The 17,477-nt window shown below is 37.6% G+C and overlaps 1 protein-coding gene across 1 annotated transcript in view; it reads left to right on the top strand.

Moving 5' to 3' along the window:
* LOC107703957 (cyclin-dependent kinase-like 1) overlaps window positions 1-17,477 on the top strand; it is a 21,513-nt gene continuing 4,036 nt past the window's right edge. Inside the window, exons 1-10 of the mRNA XM_016506768.1 lie at window positions 1-246; window positions 1,415-1,609; window positions 1,700-1,821; window positions 3,550-3,622; window positions 5,917-6,058; window positions 6,135-6,206; window positions 6,671-6,778; window positions 8,871-8,953; window positions 9,037-9,093; window positions 14,366-14,518. Coding sequence (XP_016362254.1) covers window positions 1,442-1,609; window positions 1,700-1,821; window positions 3,550-3,622; window positions 5,917-6,058; window positions 6,135-6,206; window positions 6,671-6,778; window positions 8,871-8,953; window positions 9,037-9,093; window positions 14,366-14,518 — 978 coding nt within the window. The 5' untranslated portion in view covers window positions 1-246; window positions 1,415-1,441. The remainder of the gene's footprint in view (window positions 247-1,414; window positions 1,610-1,699; window positions 1,822-3,549; window positions 3,623-5,916; window positions 6,059-6,134; window positions 6,207-6,670; window positions 6,779-8,870; window positions 8,954-9,036; window positions 9,094-14,365; window positions 14,519-17,477) is intronic.

The following is a 17,477-nucleotide window of genomic DNA, read 5'->3' on the forward strand; positions in this document are numbered from 1 at the left end:
TCGACGCATGTCCAGTGACGTTGCCGGAACGACGGCTTATAGGATGCAGCTTTCTGGAAGACAATGCCTCAGGAAAGTGCAGGCACTGAACTGAAAGAACTGCGTGTTTGGAGCTCATGAGGAATATTTGCGACTGTAATAAACAGTGAAATGATGCTCACAGCCAATGAGGAAGTACTGTTATTCTTTAACATAGAGGAGATGAGAAAAGTTTTGGAATTGTAATTGACACGAGTCGTTCTTCAGGTAAGGTGACCAAGCAACGTAGATTGTGCTTTTAATTCACATTCACATTTTAGCTTATTTGAATCTCTCTCTCTCTCTCTGTCTCTCTCTATATATTGTATTGTATTGCGATTTTTAATGGCTTTTAGGTCTTAAGTCTAAAAAAAATAAATAAATATCAGTTCGCATATTTGATCAAAATTACCCATCATACTTGTTATCTATTCATTAAATAGGCAGATTAAAAATAAATAAATGGATAAAAACAGCATTTTTTGGGGAAATATCTAAAGTTATTTTTTATTACCATACTAGTAATTGATTATGTTAGTTTTATGTTAATGTTATTTACATTAACTGGTTTATTCAAGACAAGACAATTTAGCTTTGCTTTGGTTAACAGGAATTTCAGTGAAAATGGTGACACTTTATTTTGATATCTCATAACTTTGCAACTCCGTCTCAAATAGCAGTCACTGGAGTATTAGGAGACTGTCTGCTTAATATCTGCTAACACTTTATTTTCACTTTCACCAAAAGACATTCTACTGACTAACTTTGCAAGTGCATGTCAAGTTATTCTACTATCCCTAATCCTAACCTAACTGTCTGCTAATAGTCTAATGAGAGTTAGTTGGCATGTAGTGGCAAAGTTACTATAGTCAACAGAATTGCAGAAGGGGACCATCAAAATAAAGTGTTACTGTGGAAATAAATCTTCTCCATTCGATGACATTCTGCAGAATTTTGTGCTTCTAAGTTTGTGTTTGGAGTCTAACAGTTTGGGGAGGCTCCTTTTTAGTTTCAGGATGACATTGAATGCCCTTGTGCACAAAGCGATGTTCATATATAAATGATTTGTTGTGTTTGGTGTTGAAGAACTTGACCTGCATTGTGATCCAGGCCCCATCGACTAACAGCAGTGTCTGACCTTACTGTCTGAATGGGAGCAAATCAGCCAATTTCCAGCATATTTATTTTTTCTGAGAGAATGTAGCAAACTCCCTATTAATGGCCATGGTTTTTGAAATTAATAGCATATGTGGAAGTGATATTCAGGTGTCCATACTTGTTGCCATATACTGTAGTGTTTCTTCTTAAAGTTTAATTTAATTCATTTATTGACCTTTTAGTTTTTCCACACCATACAGTATGACTTTGTGTGTTTGTTTGTTTGTTTGCACTGCAGTATGTAACGCTTCATGATCTCTGTGATATGGATAAGTATGAGAAACTGGCTAAGATCGGCGAGGGCTCATACGGAGTGGTGTTCAAATGCAGACACAGGGACACTGGTCAGATAGTGGCCATTAAAAAGTTTGTTGAGTCTGAAGATGACCCGGTCATCAAGAAGATCGCACTGAGAGAAATCCGCATGCTGAAGGTAAGATATGGGGATTGTACACTTACTTATTGCAAATCCCCCATGTATTTGCACACGTATGCATAAACATTTTCATTTGTATCCATGTAGCAGCTGAAGCATGTGAATCTGGTGAACTTGCTCGAGGTCTTCAGGAGAAAGAGACGCCTTCATCTGGTCTTTGAGTTCTGTGAGCAAACTGTTCTAAATGAACTGGACAAACACCCCAGAGGGTCAGTCACATTTCCCTTTTTTTTTTTTTGAAAATATGCTTATACCATATAAAGGCTGGTACTTGACATACAAATGCACTCCGTAGCAATATCTACATTAGAATACTATTTTTTAAACATATCAAAGGATCAAAAAATAAATAAAAATCAAGGAAATTCAGCAGTTTTTTTTTCTTTTTTAGGTATTTTGCCCCTATAGAAGCTTATCTTGTTTTTTTCCCTTCCCAGTTTCTTTTCTTTCCTTTTCATTTTCTTTTTTATTATTGAACATTTTATACTGGTGTGTTCTTTATGCAATACTGAATTAAAATAGCTACTTTTTAAAGGTCCCATGACATGCTGCTTTTTGGATGCTTTTATATAGGCCTAAGTGGTCCCTAGTACTGTATCTGAAGTCTCTTTCCCGAAATTCAGCCTTGGTGCAGAATTTCAGCCACTACGAGCCAGTCCCACAATGAGCTTTCCTTAGGACGTGCCATTTCTGTGTCTGTAGCTTTAAATGCTAATGAGGAGGAGAGAGGCGGGGCAACTGCCATGCTTCGCTCGTTTGCAAGCCATGATGTCTCTCGAGGAAAAAAAAATATTGCGCTCACCTCGCACGGTAGTAGCTCATTTTCTCATGGGCGGGCCAAATTCTCTGGGCGGGCAAAGCAGAGAAAGGGAGGTAACCTTTCCCCGTATGACGACATAAAGGGAAGATTCCAGATTGGGCCATCTGAGCTTTCATTTTCTCAAAGGCAAAGCAGGATACCCAGGGCTCGGTTTACACCTATCGCCATTTCTAGCCACTGGGGGACCATAGGCAGGCTAGGGGAACTCATATTAATGTTAAAAAACCTCATAAAGTGAAATTTTCATGCCATGGGACCTTTAAGATCTTTTTTAACTTTTTAAAAAAAGTTAAATTAAAGTTAAAAACTTTATTTTTGTTAGTGTCTATTCAATGCTTTTCTCATTCAACAGAATAATGATTTTAAATGATCTTTTGGGGGGTAATTTCTCTGACAAAATTAATGCAGGATTAATTTGTGATTACTTTGAATAATCAGCACGTCATGCAATTAGATAAAAAAAAAAAAAAATTGTAACCTATTATATATATTATGTTTATACTGTTATTTCTAAAATTAAAATTATGTTTATACTGTTATCTCAGAAATTAAAACCAACCCTATTTATTTGCGTTCCTAGTCTTCTTGCAAAAATATTTGCATCTGTAATCTTCTGTTCAAATGTAATAACTAGTCTCACCCTAGAAACAATTTTCTTTTCGGCTGACTTCACCAATCCCTCTTTCTTTTTAGCCCCTCCTCTCCTACGACTTCGATGCCCACTTTTCACAATGCAATCTTCTTGATGGATTTCCTGATTCTTTAATGTTATTTCATGCTGACTTCTATAGGCTGTATCTAGCCGTTTTTTTTAGAGCTACTAAACTGGTCAGACTACAAAGGCTGTGGCTGCCCAGCATTCTCTCTCTCTCTTTCCCAGAAGGCCTTTCAGTCGTAACCTTAGCTGCTTCTCAAAACAAAGGAACTGGTTGCCAGTGACTACAGGCCCATGGTTACTGCAGATATATGGGAGCTGCACTGATATTTAGAGAACAAGATAATTTAACTGTTGGTAGATCCTGCCAACTATGGCAGAATGTTAGATCCTGCTAATCTGTAGTCAGCAGAGTCTAAGAGGCTGGATATTAACATTTGTCCCTTTTTTCCCCCCCTTTAGGGTTCCTGAGGCACAACTCAAGAGTATTCTGTGGCAAACTCTACAGGCCGTGAACTTCTGTCACAAACAGAATGTCAGTATGTCCAGCCTCTCTTTTCCCGTCTACCAGTGTGTCACTTATGACTGCTACAGACAACTGTGAAAAGTCTCACTATTGAAGAAGCTCATTTTTGGAATGAGGAGGAGACAGCTAACAATAAAAAAAATGTCTTGGAATACGTTTGTTAAAATCTCATGACCTACAGCAGGAGTCACTGAATCAATGACTACGTTTACATGCACCCTCATAATGCGAATATAAAGTGAAATTTTCATGCCATGGGACCTTTAAGATCTTTTTTAACTTTTTAAAAAAAGTTAAATTAAAGTTAAAAACTTTATTTTTGTTAGTGTCTATTCAATGCTTTTCTCATTCAACAGAATAATGATTTTAAATGATCTTTTGGGGGGTAATTTCTCTGACAAAATTAATGCAGGATTAATTTGTGATTACTTTGAATAATCAGCACGTCATGCAATTAGATAAAAAAAAAAAAAAATTGTAACCTATTATATATATTATGTTTATACTGTTATTTCTAAAATTAAAATTATGTTTATACTGTTATCTCAGAAATTAAAACCAACCCTATTTATTTGCGTTCCTAGTCTTCTTGCAAAAATATTTGCATCTGTAATCTTCTGTTCAAATGTAATAACTAGTCTCACCCTAGAAACAATTTTCTTTTCGGCTGACTTCACCAATCCCTCTTTCTTTTTAGCCCCTCCTCTCCTACGACTTCGATGCCCACTTTTCACAATGCAATCTTCTTGATGGATTTCCTGATTCTTTAATGTTATTTCATGCTGACTTCTATAGGCTGTATCTAGCCGTTTTTTTTAGAGCTACTAAACTGGTCAGACTACAAAGGCTGTGGCTGCCCAGCATTCTCTCTCTCTCTTTCCCAGAAGGCCTTTCAGTCGTAACCTTAGCTGCTTCTCAAAACAAAGGAACTGGTTGCCAGTGACTACAGGCCCATGGTTACTGCAGATATATGGGAGCTGCACTGATATTTAGAGAACAAGATAATTTAACTGTTGGTAGATCCTGCCAACTATGGCAGAATGTTAGATCCTGCTAATCTGTAGTCAGCAGAGTCTAAGAGGCTGGATATTAACATTTGTCCCTTTTTTCCCCCCCTTTAGGGTTCCTGAGGCACAACTCAAGAGTATTCTGTGGCAAACTCTACAGGCCGTGAACTTCTGTCACAAACAGAATGTCAGTATGTCCAGCCTCTCTTTTCCCGTCTACCAGTGTGTCACTTATGACTGCTACAGACAACTGTGAAAAGTCTCACTATTGAAGAAGCTCATTTTTGGAATGAGGAGGAGACAGCTAACAATAAAAAAAATGTCTTGGAATACGTTTGTTAAAATCTCATGACCTACAGCAGGAGTCACTGAATCAATGACTACGTTTACATGCACCCTCATAATGCGAATATAATGAGATTTAGGCAATATTGCTATTAAACGTTACCAATATTTTGATCAAACTGATGCAATTAAGCTCATAATCACAGTAACCATAACTGAAATAACATATGTGGTGTATGCCGATTTCAATCAGAATAAACAGACATATAAACATTTTAAATCGCATCTATTCCACCAAAGTGCACCAAAGACCAAAGTGCACATATGCTCATACATGGATGACGTGCATTGTTCATGCAACTTCAAAAATAAACTTCATTAAAAAATTCTGAAGTTTTTCCTCCACTTGAATTACTGAACTCTATCAACATCTCTCTGCTGTAAGGTCCACCCAATTGGCCCAACAAAGGTATCCAATGGTGGCTTAAGGTTTCCTGCATATTCTGTCGTTTCAGTGAACAAAGTAATTTAATTTCAATTAAATTCTAATCTGACTCCATTTTATTTTGACGTCGAATTTAGGTTAGAATGCCAATTATGATTGATCATTCATAGGATAATTTGTCTAGACATCTGATTATTCTATTTAACTCTTTAATCTTATTAATCTTATTCGTATAACACTTTGAGTCTTGTGGTAGTAGTCGCGATTTACTACCAATCACGGAACCGGCTTTACTGACGAGATGCGCATGACAATCGCATGCGATTAATTGCACAGCCCTAATCTGGGTATTTTTTGCCTACTATGTTATGAATACTGCAAATTTGGACACGATTAATTACTTTTATTGAGCTCTTTTTGTGCTAGATTCTTGCTAGATTAGTTGTATCGCCTGTGTTAAGGTTATTTTTTAGAAAGAAGATGTCTTTTAAAAATCCCTACCTTATTATAGTGGGAGTTTTGTGTATGTATCTCTGACAGTGTCGGTCTTTGTGTGTGTATACCAGTGTATCCATCGGGACGTCAAACCGGAGAACATTCTTCTGACCAAGACCGGTGTGATCAAACTATGTGATTTTGGCTTTGCTCGCATCCTCAGTAAGTGTCTTTGCCCCACTCACTCACTCTCTAGCCATTTATATGCATTTAGCATCTTCACTTCATTAATGACTTATTTATACTTCCTACCTATATCAGCTGTCATGTGTCCTGAGCTCACTTTCAGGGCAGCATGAAGCCTCACAGGTGCAGTCAGCCAGTCAGGATCTGCTTACATGCATCATCCTTGGGCTTCAGCGTATTGTTACTATAGGTTAACACGAGGTTTATCCATCAGCATGTTGTAATCCTTTCTGTATGATGTACATGTAATTCTGAATCTATGTGTGTGTAGCTACTAATCCATGTTTTGTGGACACATTTGTATCCAGACGGGAACTAAACATGTCAAAACCTCCTTTTGAGCATGTTCTCATTTGTAAAAATGGGATAAAGTAAATAAAGTTGTAAAAATGCAGAAAGTTTTCTGTTAGGGTTAGGATGTAGGTTAGGGTTATAGTATTTATAAGTAACTGCATATAAAAACAACAGAACTCTATGGAAGGTCCCCATTTAGATAGCTAAGTAAAAAAGTGTGTATTTGTATATGTGTTGTGTGTGTGTGTGTGTGTGTGTGTGTGTGTGTGTGTGTGTGTGTGTGTGTGTGCATGAGGTATCGGGCCCCAGAACTCTTGGTCGGAGATACTCAGTATGGTCCCCCAGTGGATGTCTGGGCCCTCGGTTGTGTCTTTGCCGAGTTGCTTTCTGGAAATCCTCTTTGGCCGGGACGTTCTGACGTGGATCAGCTGCACCTCATACGACAAACCCTGGGTACTAAAATTGAAAGAAAGGAGGAAGTTTGTTCACTGAAGGTTAAAGGTGACCCATTATGCCCCTTTTTACAAGATGTGAAATAAGTTTCTGATGTCCCCAGAGTGTGTATGTGAAGTTTTAGCTCAAAATACCCCACAGATAATTTGCCACTTTTAGGGTATGAGCCAAAACCAAGCGGCAACCTTCCGGTCTCTCTCTTGAAACCAACATGGAAATTAATCGACTGGCCGCTAGAGACTGGCTCCAAAAGGGAGTCAGTCCCATAGACTCTCCATGTTAAAGTGCCCAACTTTACAGCAGGAAAAAATATGTTTACAGCCTGGTACAAAAAGTGATTTTGGGCTATATAGCTAATTTTGCCCTTCGTGACAACTGTGAAGGGGGTGAATTTTTTAATAAATCATCCATTTAAATTATAGTAAGCCTTAAAGTTCTGCATAATTAAGGGCGTGGCCACTTGAATCCACAGGTGGATTGCCACTGCTGTCACAACCATCGAGCTAGGTGGGCATGGTTTCAGCAACCAGCTCCACCCACGTCCCGCCTTTTTGCCCATTTTCGATTATCCAGGAGTGACGCGCAGCCAAGATGGCAATGACCGTCTCTGTGCAATTTGAGCTTCAAAAATGCTCTTTAGAAACCTACGTGTGACGTCACGGAGACTACATCCATGTTTTTTTACAGTCTGGCCAAAACGTGCCATTTTTGTGTTTGTCCCTTTAAATGCAAATGAGCTGGTGCTCCCGCCTCCCTTTTCAGAAGAGGGTGGAGCTTCAAGATCTCATGCTCTGGCATACCGGCAACAATAAAACAGGATGCATTCTGACTGTACTGTGCAGTAAATGCGCGTTTAAGAATTACACAGACGGGGAGCACAGCGCGATAAATATAACAACATAGCTGGCCTCTTGGTGCCTTGCTATCACATTATGAGCTCAACAAATCCAAGAGATCGACTTCACATTGCTTTCATATGCAATTTTTAACTACCACATTCCTATTTACGATCATTCTGGTAGCACGTGAAGGCAGCATCAGTGAAAACAGGCAGAGACAATGGTAGCTTTAGCAGCATTAGCCTTACAGAGAGCCAAGAAGCTCTTTTGGAAAACAAAATATGATGATGCTAACTTTGCCTGGAGCTGACATTCGCGCATGAAGCGTTGGTATCGATCCCTCTTTCAGAAGCATTCTTTGCACAACTCCAGCACTGAACTGACCCTCGTTTGTGAGGCAGTCCGGCGTAAAATGATTGGCACAAACATATAGGACTTTTCCGTTTTTTTCCAGGACATTTCCTTCCAGGACATGTCCTCAGCGGTCTATGGAGACTCCTATGTTCGTTGGTGCATCCCAACACACGACACTTATAATGCGTCTTTGGCGCTGGCATTGGCGGACTGGTGCGTCTCACTCAGGGCGGGGTCTATGCTAATAGGGCAGAGATCGTCACAAAGTGGCGGGACTTTCCCTAGTATGACGTGTATATAGGGAGAAATCTGGAATCGCTCATTTGGAGAGGCTGTTTATGATTTACTGGGATTATAAAAAAACGGGTGGATTTTTACCATTATAGGCTGGTTGTTTTCACACACTGCGGCCACACAACTGTGATTAAACATCTTATAAAGTGATTTTTGCATAATAGGTCACCTTTAAATACAAAAGGTTCCAAAAGTCTGAGACCACTTAAAATGTGGAATTTAAAATCCAGTTTATACCTGGAAATTAAAATGTTTTTAAGATTTAGAAACATTTCAAACAAAGAGTTTTTGTCATTTTACTTTAGTTGTAGAAATATTAGGAACTTTCCTGTTTATATATAGTACTGTTATCAGTAGTAATCAATACAAAATGGCTTTTCCTGCCATTTAACTGTGATAATGTTATTGTAAAATTGAATCATATCTTGAAAGAAAAAAGGCAGATAATAATAATATTAATAATAATTCTAAAATTGTTATTATCCATTGACCTTTCACCACTTTAAGAGCCTATTTCATTTCAGTTGTATGACTAAAGTTGGTCTAAATCTCATAAAAAAAGGGTTACACACTGACTCTTAACCTTTGAACTTTGACCCCGATAGGTGACTTGATCCCACGGCATCAGCAGGTGTTTCACTCCAATGTCTTCTTTAGTGGCGTCAGCATCCCTGAGCCTGATACCATGGTAGCACAAATACACACCTACTTGTAAAAAAAAAATCATTGTGGAATGTAAATTAGATTTTGATGTTGTTGCTGTTGTTGTAGGAGCCACTAGAGAAGAGGTTCCATGGTGTTTCTCCTCATGCTATTACTGTGATGAAGGTGAGATGTCAATACAGGCTTATAAGCCTCACATGCCACTTTTCCACAGACGGGGTCAGTGATAATTTTCACCTCTGCCAAAGCTTGCATCTAGATTTAAACATGGTGTTCTCACAATGCTGTCAAACAGTAGAGCACAGCACTAGCAACAACTATATCAGGAAATCGATTCCCAAGGAATGTACTGTATGAACTGATAAAATGCATACCTTGAATGCAGTCTGTTTGGATAAAAAAGCATCTGCCGAATGTATATGTGTGATAATGTCCTCACTAAGTAAATGAGTATAATATCCTCACTAAGGACAGCTCCCAAAACCAAGACAGCAGCATAAAAAAATCTAAACACCAGCGGCTCATGTAAACGATACAGTGAAACAATGGATATGTCTCTTTTCAAATATAATATGTGACCCTGGAGCACAAAAGCAGTCTTAAGTCGCTGGGGTATATTTGTAGCAATAGCCAAAAATACATTGTGTGGGTCAAACTTACTGATTTTTCTTTTATGCCAAAAATCATTAGGATATTAAGTAAAGATCATGTTCCATGAAGATATTTTGTAAATTTCCTACCATAAATATATCAAAACTTAATTTTTGATTAGTAATATGCATTGCTAAGAACGTTAATGTCTTGCGGGCGAAAAGTTTGTTGTAACGCAAGCGTTACTGAACATGTACCGAGTAAAATATTACTGAAAATGTATTAGTAATGCCTTACACTACTGCGTTACAGGAAAAAGTAATACGTTACTGTAATACATTACTTTTGTAACGCATTACTCCCAACACTGCATATGAGTCTTTAATGTATTATGATAAAAGAGACGAATAAAGTCTCTTTATTTTAACTGGACAGCAATACTTTCAATCATGTCTAGCAACTAGATGTTTTCAATATCATTGAGATAAAAATTAAGTTTAAACATTAAAAATGTAATGATCTATAGGCCTTTTGGAGATTTCTTTACAAATGGATTCTATTAAACTCTAATAAGCTAAAAAGAATTTATATGCATTTTAATTACAGATTCTATGAGTCCTAAAAAGATCAATTATCCTATGGCTCCTTCTGATGGACAACATTAGTATTCATATAAATGACTTTGATATAAATTATATAAATGGTTGATATAAATGGCTGATCTTTTAGAAGTCCCCCAAGCATCAGAATTTGTTACATTTGGCATGTTTCCTCAGAATTTCCTGTTGTCCCTGCATACCAAGATATGTGAAGTTTTGACGTTGCATTCACAACAATAAGTAATTATGGGCCAATATATTTGCTAATATATCTACAGTGATTAAACAAATCAAAATTCTTTTGAAAAAAAAAAAAAGAAATAATTTTTCGAACATTTTATATATGCAAATCAGAGATACACATTTTGTTGGGCTTTACTCAATGATTTAGACAATTACAGTTCCAGAAATATGAGCTAAAAAGCTTTACTTTATCATAGTGCCACATAGTGGCATGTATGTTTGTGGGTGTGCCTGAGCAGTGGCATATCTGACCATCCCACCAGGTTTGGTGTCTCTAGTAGAGGTGTATAGTAACAAAGTACAGGTAGACTTGCAAATCTTTACCCGAGGAAGGCTTCACACGAGGGCTGGTGCTTTCGGAATCCAGTTAAATATACGGCTGATCAAAGCTTGAATGAATTTATAATTAGAAAACCGAAAGCCTGTAGCATGTGAATATCTCATATCAAAACTACAGCAGTACAGTTCGGCACTTAAGCACAATAGATATAACGAGCAATATAAATAGCAAATAGCTTCTTCCTACCGAAAGCCATTGTTTTAATTACAAACAAATGCAGTAAGAAAAAATATAGAAATTCAAATAAATAGTAGAACAAATAAATCCTTTCTAGCAGAAAATATTAATGTAAACAACTGTCTGACTAATCAATTCTGTTAGTCAGTGGAAAAGCAATTAGTCAGATAAGTCAATAATAAAACAATCACATAAGTGTTATTTATAGATATTTTATGCTATATATTTCCTTAAAAGGGTCTTGTATCATGTCTTGAAACTTGGCATGATAACTTGACTTGATTTAATGATTTCAGTATTATTGGGATCAGTGCTTGAAGTGGAAAAAAATAAGTGCTGGTACTCAACCCCCCCCCGCCACTTATTTATTTTTTTATTTTTTATATTAAATAGGTACTTTTTAATTTTCATAATTCACAATGTAGGCTATGTGTAGTGCCACAATCAATAATTAAATAAACGTTTTCCAAATAAGCACAAGTCAAGCTGCGATACCAAACAGGACCACAGTGAGATGCCAAAGATGACTAAACCTCTTGCCTTGACCTGACTGGATACATTCAGAATCGCTAAACTTCTTACCACCACATAACACCTCAGCCAGCCAGCGTCCATTATAAAACATTCTTGCTTTTAAGCCAAATAAACAATGAAAAGAATAATGTACTGAGATCTGGACGTGAGTCACTATTATCTCCACAATCTCTGATGAAATCGGCCGTGTTTTCTCTGCATTAGCGCTGTTTTGTACAACTGTTTGAATTCGCTTACTGGATCCTCCTTGGAGTTTATCGGTTTACATTAATGACTTGAATAAAACTGGCTTCTTTTCATTTTTAAGGTATTGTTTTCGTTATAATGTACTGATTCAAATGAGTAATTCATTATTATTCTACTTCTCTTGACATGCTCTTGCACCTCACACAGTTTGGCTGAAAGGATAACAGTAGCCTATAGTGAAACAGGACAGCGCCCAAACATCCTCACATTATATTATTTCATGGAAAATTCATATAAATTATCCATCTTTCTAAAGAAGTTGACGCAAACATATGGGTTTATCAATGTTTTTCTATTGTGTTATATGTGTATGCCTTTGGACTTAAATGGACTGAGTTGTTTTATGCATTTTTGTGGAGCAGAAATGTGACTGAACAAGTATGTGTTTTCTCATTTTATGTGAAATAATTAAACACATTAGTTGGATTTAGCATCGCTGATGCGCACTTCTGACACAAAGTAATAAACTACTGTCACTGTAACTTTTTTAATCGTAAATCATTGGTAAAATATCGATGCTGGAGACTTTTTAAAACTTTATAAGGACGAAACTTCTGTCAAGTTCGTTTTGCGATAGTTTTCATTCATTTCCCCCTCACTGGTGAAATGATGCTGTGTGCCATTTGCTTCAGAAAGGCATCTTAAGGGCGGGTTTTTAGAGTAGCGCTGGTCCGAGAGCAGAAGCGCAACATTGGCCCCGCCCAGCTTGTTAAGCCTGGTTCGCACTGGCCAGAAAGTGGAAAAGCGACAACCTCTGCGGTAGTCAGACTGACTCCGCTTGCATTCATTCACGCGATTTGTTGAGATGAGAGGTGACCCTTCCTGGTACTGTGATTTATATACTGTTATTTCACCAGACACTGACGCTTTGACTCTGAGTACCGGCAACATGTCAGAAGTGCCAGTATGCACAAAAAAGTGCAAGTACTCTAAAGGCTAAAATATAGAAGTGCTGGTACTGCGTACCGGTGCATACCGGCCCACTTCAAGCACTGCCTCTTGGCTTATATCGAAGTCCTCTAAATTATATCCTCTGACATTTTTTCTTTACAAAATGTCATTTTGTACTTCTAATTTGTGACCTGTGTTTTGTTTTGCTCTCTCCTCTGTATTGTTCTCTTCCGTGTTCGTCAACTCTCAATAGAGCTTACTCCTACGTCCTACGTCATCAGCTGAAATGCCACTCTCTCATGAATGTGCGTACAACAGTAAGCGTAAACTAGAGATTATGGTTTTAAATATAGATATTTTTCTTCACTTCAGAAGGCCTTTATTAACCCTGTGTGGAGTACTTTTTTATGATGGATGGACATACTTTTCTGGGCTTCGAAATCTCGACCCCCATTCACTACCATTATAAAGCTTGGAAGAGCTTGGACATTTTTTCATATCCAATTGTATTTGTCTGAAAGAAGAAAGTCATATACACCTAGGATGGCTTGAGTGTGAATAAATCATGGAGTAATTTTCATTTTTGGGAGCCAAATAAACAATGAAAAGAATAATGTACTGAGATCTGGACGTGAGTCACTATTATCTCCACAATCTCTGATGAAATCGGCCGTGTTTTCTCTGCATTAGCGCTGTTTTGTACAACTGTTTGAATTCGCTTACTGGATCCTCCTTGGAGTTTATCGGTTTACATTAATGACTTGAATAAAACTGGCTTCTTTTCATTTTTAAGGTATTGTTTTCGTTATAATGTACTGATTCAAATTAGGAGTCAAGTGGAAAATTCATATAAATTCTCCATCTTTCTAAAGAAGTTGACGCAAACATATGGGTTTATCAGTGTTTTTCTATTGTGTTATACGTGTATGCCTTTGGACTTAAATGAACTGAGTTGTTTTATGCATTTTTGTGATTACAAATAAATGGAGCAGCCGCGACTGAACAAGTATGTGTTTTCTCATTTTATGTGAAATAATTAAACACATTAGTTGGATTTAGCATCGCTGATGCGCACTTCTGACACAAAGTAATAAACTACTGTCACTGTAACTTTTTTAATCGTAAATCATTGGTAAAATATCGATGCTGGAGACTTTTTAAAACTTTATAAGGACGAAACTTCTGTCAAGTTCATTTTGTGATAGTTTTCATTCATTTTCCCCTCGCTGGTGAAATGATGCTGTGTGCCGTTTGTTTCAGAAAGGCGTGTTAAGGACAGGTTTTTAGAGTAGCGCTGGTCCGACAGTGGAAACGAAGGATTGGCCCTGCCAGGCTCGTTAGTCCTGGCTCGCACTGGCCAGACAGTGGAAAAGCGCCAACCCCTGCGGTAGTCAGACCAACTCCGATTGCATTCATTAACACGATTTGTCGAGATGAGAGGTGACCCCTACTGGTACTGTGATTTATATACTGTTATTTCACCAGACACTGACGCTTTGACTCTGAGTACCGGCAACATGTCAGAAGTGCCGGTACGCACATATATATATTTTATATATATATATATATATATATATATATATATATATATATATTTAAAAATAATGTTTTACTATTATATCAAAACCATCTCTTTATGGAAATAAGATGCTAAATTAAATGCTCAAAAATATGTTTTTAAAACTAGAAGATCCATAAAAAGACTACAATGCATTATTTGTATGTATAGGCTAGATGTGTAGTAATATAGGTGGCTGTCGTACACAAGGTCTGAAGAAATATATATGTTTATGTTTGTGTGTTCATGTCTTTATAGTCCTGCCTAGTTATGGATCCATCTGGCAGGTTGTCATGTGAAGAGCTTTTAGAGCTGCCATACTTCCAGGAGGATGGGGGAACGGGATGGGGCAGAGAAACTGATCGCCTCCCAAGACGTTATGAGAAAGGCACAAGACGCAGAGCTCCCGCGGTATGAATCTACATTGAACAAAAAATAATGTTAATAGCAAGTAATGGAAAATCAATTCTGAGACTCGAGTTTAAGTCACACACTTAAGTCACACACATTGACTTGTATTCCAAATTAGGGACTTGTTATCAATGCAAGTCTTCGGGTTTAGAAGGAGAAACATTTCCTCACATATCACAAACACTTAAGATAAAAGAAAATGTAACATGACACCCCTTTTTCTATGAGAATGTGTGGTCATGATCAATTATCAATATCAATAAACTGGTTTAATGTTCTAAGGTTTAAAGATGTTGATAATCAGGCAAGTACAGCACAAAACTGAGGGCCAGATTTACTAAAAGCTTGCACCAGCTCAAACCTTCTTTTAACATTAAAAAATAAAAATAAAAAACTACTGTCAGGACTAACGACACGCAGTGAAAAATTAGCAATGAAAAGGCATAGACATAGTTATTTTTGTGGCTGACCTTATTGCATATGCATTTGTAGAAGTTTTTAAGATGCTAAAAATAACTTGATTTACAAAGGTTTGCAGTAGTCAAACATTAGTAAGTCATGTTTGTATGGGATTGGGGTCTCATGCTAATTTACCCTGTTACAAAAGGTTGCAAAGTAAAGATGAGAAAGGATCTAAGTGAAGCAATGTAGATATTTATTCAACAAAACTAAGAACACTGAAGAACAGAACAACCACTAAATACACGACGAGAAGTGACCAGTGAACTGAAGAAAACACTGGGCTTAAATACACAGGGAAACACTTGGGATTAATCAAGATAATTAACTAGATACAGGTGTAACAGATGAGGGCAAATCAAAAACCATGGCAACTAATGAACAGGTACAAAAGACACATGAACTAACACAGGAAACAGTGTGAAAGAAACTCATGGGCTGTATACACCGGGTCACTTCATGTATTTTGTCTGATCGGATAGCTATCCGATCGTGAAAAGGCCAGGTGTAAATGCCCTATGAAACACATTCAAGACGGATATAAATCCGATCGCTCAAACCACTTCAGGAGGTAGTCTGAGCCGCATTCCAGACGAAACTGGACAAGTGTAAATGCATCTGGTTGTTGAAACCACATATGTAAATTTTACTCCTCCCAAAATGTTCAAATAATAAACGTGTGAGCTAAAATACAGAAGTGCCGGTACTGCGTACCGGTGTGTACCGGCCCACTTCAAGCACTGATTGGGATGTATACAATTTTAACATTTAATGGTCTATAATCGTTTTACAGATTTTTTTGTAACTAATTTTCAGTTCACTGTAGTTATACAAATATAAAATCAAATAAAAATAGGTTCTGTGCATATATTTCCATTCAAAGTGGTGGAAATGGATAGAAAATATTACTTTTGAAAGATTTCTTATCCTGTCCTAGTGGGCAAAATTCTTACCTAGTGTAGTCATACAGCTTTCATCTTACATTTGAAATAGCTGATAGTTTAGAATTTGCTGTTAGACCCCCAGCATCAAAACATGGAACTAAGCATGTTTCCTCATAATTACTTTTTTTCATACGTAACAAATGTTTGAGATGTTTGTACTTTGTGCACAGAAGATATAGGCACTCTGCAGATCTCCAGGAACAGGATCGGGGTCCCCTGTGATTTAACATTATTATCCACTGAAGTATGATTGGCTGCTTTTTATGTCAAAAGTTATAAGCTTGTATGTAATTTTTTTACTACTAGGTGGTGCTGACAGAGATTTCTCAGGCTCTTTTAGGACATGGTTTTCAACAAAATTCAAAATGGTCGATGCCCAAAATGGCCAACATGCTAAGATCTAAGCGATGTATGCAAAGTTTATAGATATATATTTTATATCTAAGTGAAGCAATGTAGATATTTATTCAACAAAACTAAGAACACTGAAGAACAGAACAACCACTAAATACACGACGAGAAGTGACCAGTGAACTGAAGAAAACACTGGGCTTAAATACACAGGGAAACACTTGGGATTAATCAAGATAATTAACTAGATACAGGTGTAACAGATGAGGGCAAATCAAAAACCATGGCAACTAATGAACAGGTACAAAAGACACATGAACTAACACAGGAAACAGTGTGAAAGAAACTCATGGGCTGTATACACCGGGTCACTTCATGTATTTTGTCTGATCGGATAGCTATCCGATCGTGAAAAGGCCAGGTGTAAATGCCCTATGAAACACATTCAAGACGGATATAAATCCGATCGCTCAAACCACTTCAGGAGGTAGTCTGAGCCGCATTCCAGACGAAACTGGACAAGTGTAAATGCATCTGGTTGTTGAAACCACATATGTAAATTTTACTCCTCCCAAAATGTTCAAATAATAAATGTGTGAGAGCGTGTTATAGGCTATATGACATTATAGTCAGATATGACTGCACTAATGCAACACGCATCGCAGTGGACGAGTAGCTGAGTATCTCTTCAGCAAGCCGACGCGCAAACTGCCGCGAATGAAACAAAGTAATACGCAGACAGTCATCACACAATCATCTTCATTAAAAGTAGTAAGACAAACTTATCTTTCCAGTGCTGATGCCTCGCACTCTCCTATTGTGGTCTTTGATCTTGAAATTAGCTGATAATTAATAAAATGCAGCGCTTATCTTTTGATGTCGTTGACGTGAACTCCGTTAAATTTAAATATATTGCGGGAATTGAAGATCGGATTTAAATCCGTTTTGCGACGACACATTTTTGTGGCCAGATGTAAATGGAAACGTTTTAACAAATCCGATAGATATCTGATCAGCGAAAACGCATTAAATGACCAGGTGTAAACAGGCCCTCAGTCCAACTCAAAACAGAACTCAAGCACAGATGACCCATTACAATATCTCCCCCCCTCTGGGGTGACACCGGAGGGCTGAGGCGAAGCAGGGCCGAAGAGGACAGGGAGCTTGGCAGGCAAGTGTGAAGCCAGTGGGACTGAGGGGGAGGG

Source organism: Sinocyclocheilus anshuiensis, unplaced genomic scaffold, assembly GCF_001515605.1.
Source record: "Sinocyclocheilus anshuiensis isolate Anshui unplaced genomic scaffold, SAMN03320099.WGS_v1.1 scaffold1408, whole genome shotgun sequence".
In the NCBI taxonomy this organism is placed as follows: domain Eukaryota; kingdom Metazoa; phylum Chordata; class Actinopteri; order Cypriniformes; family Cyprinidae; genus Sinocyclocheilus; species Sinocyclocheilus anshuiensis.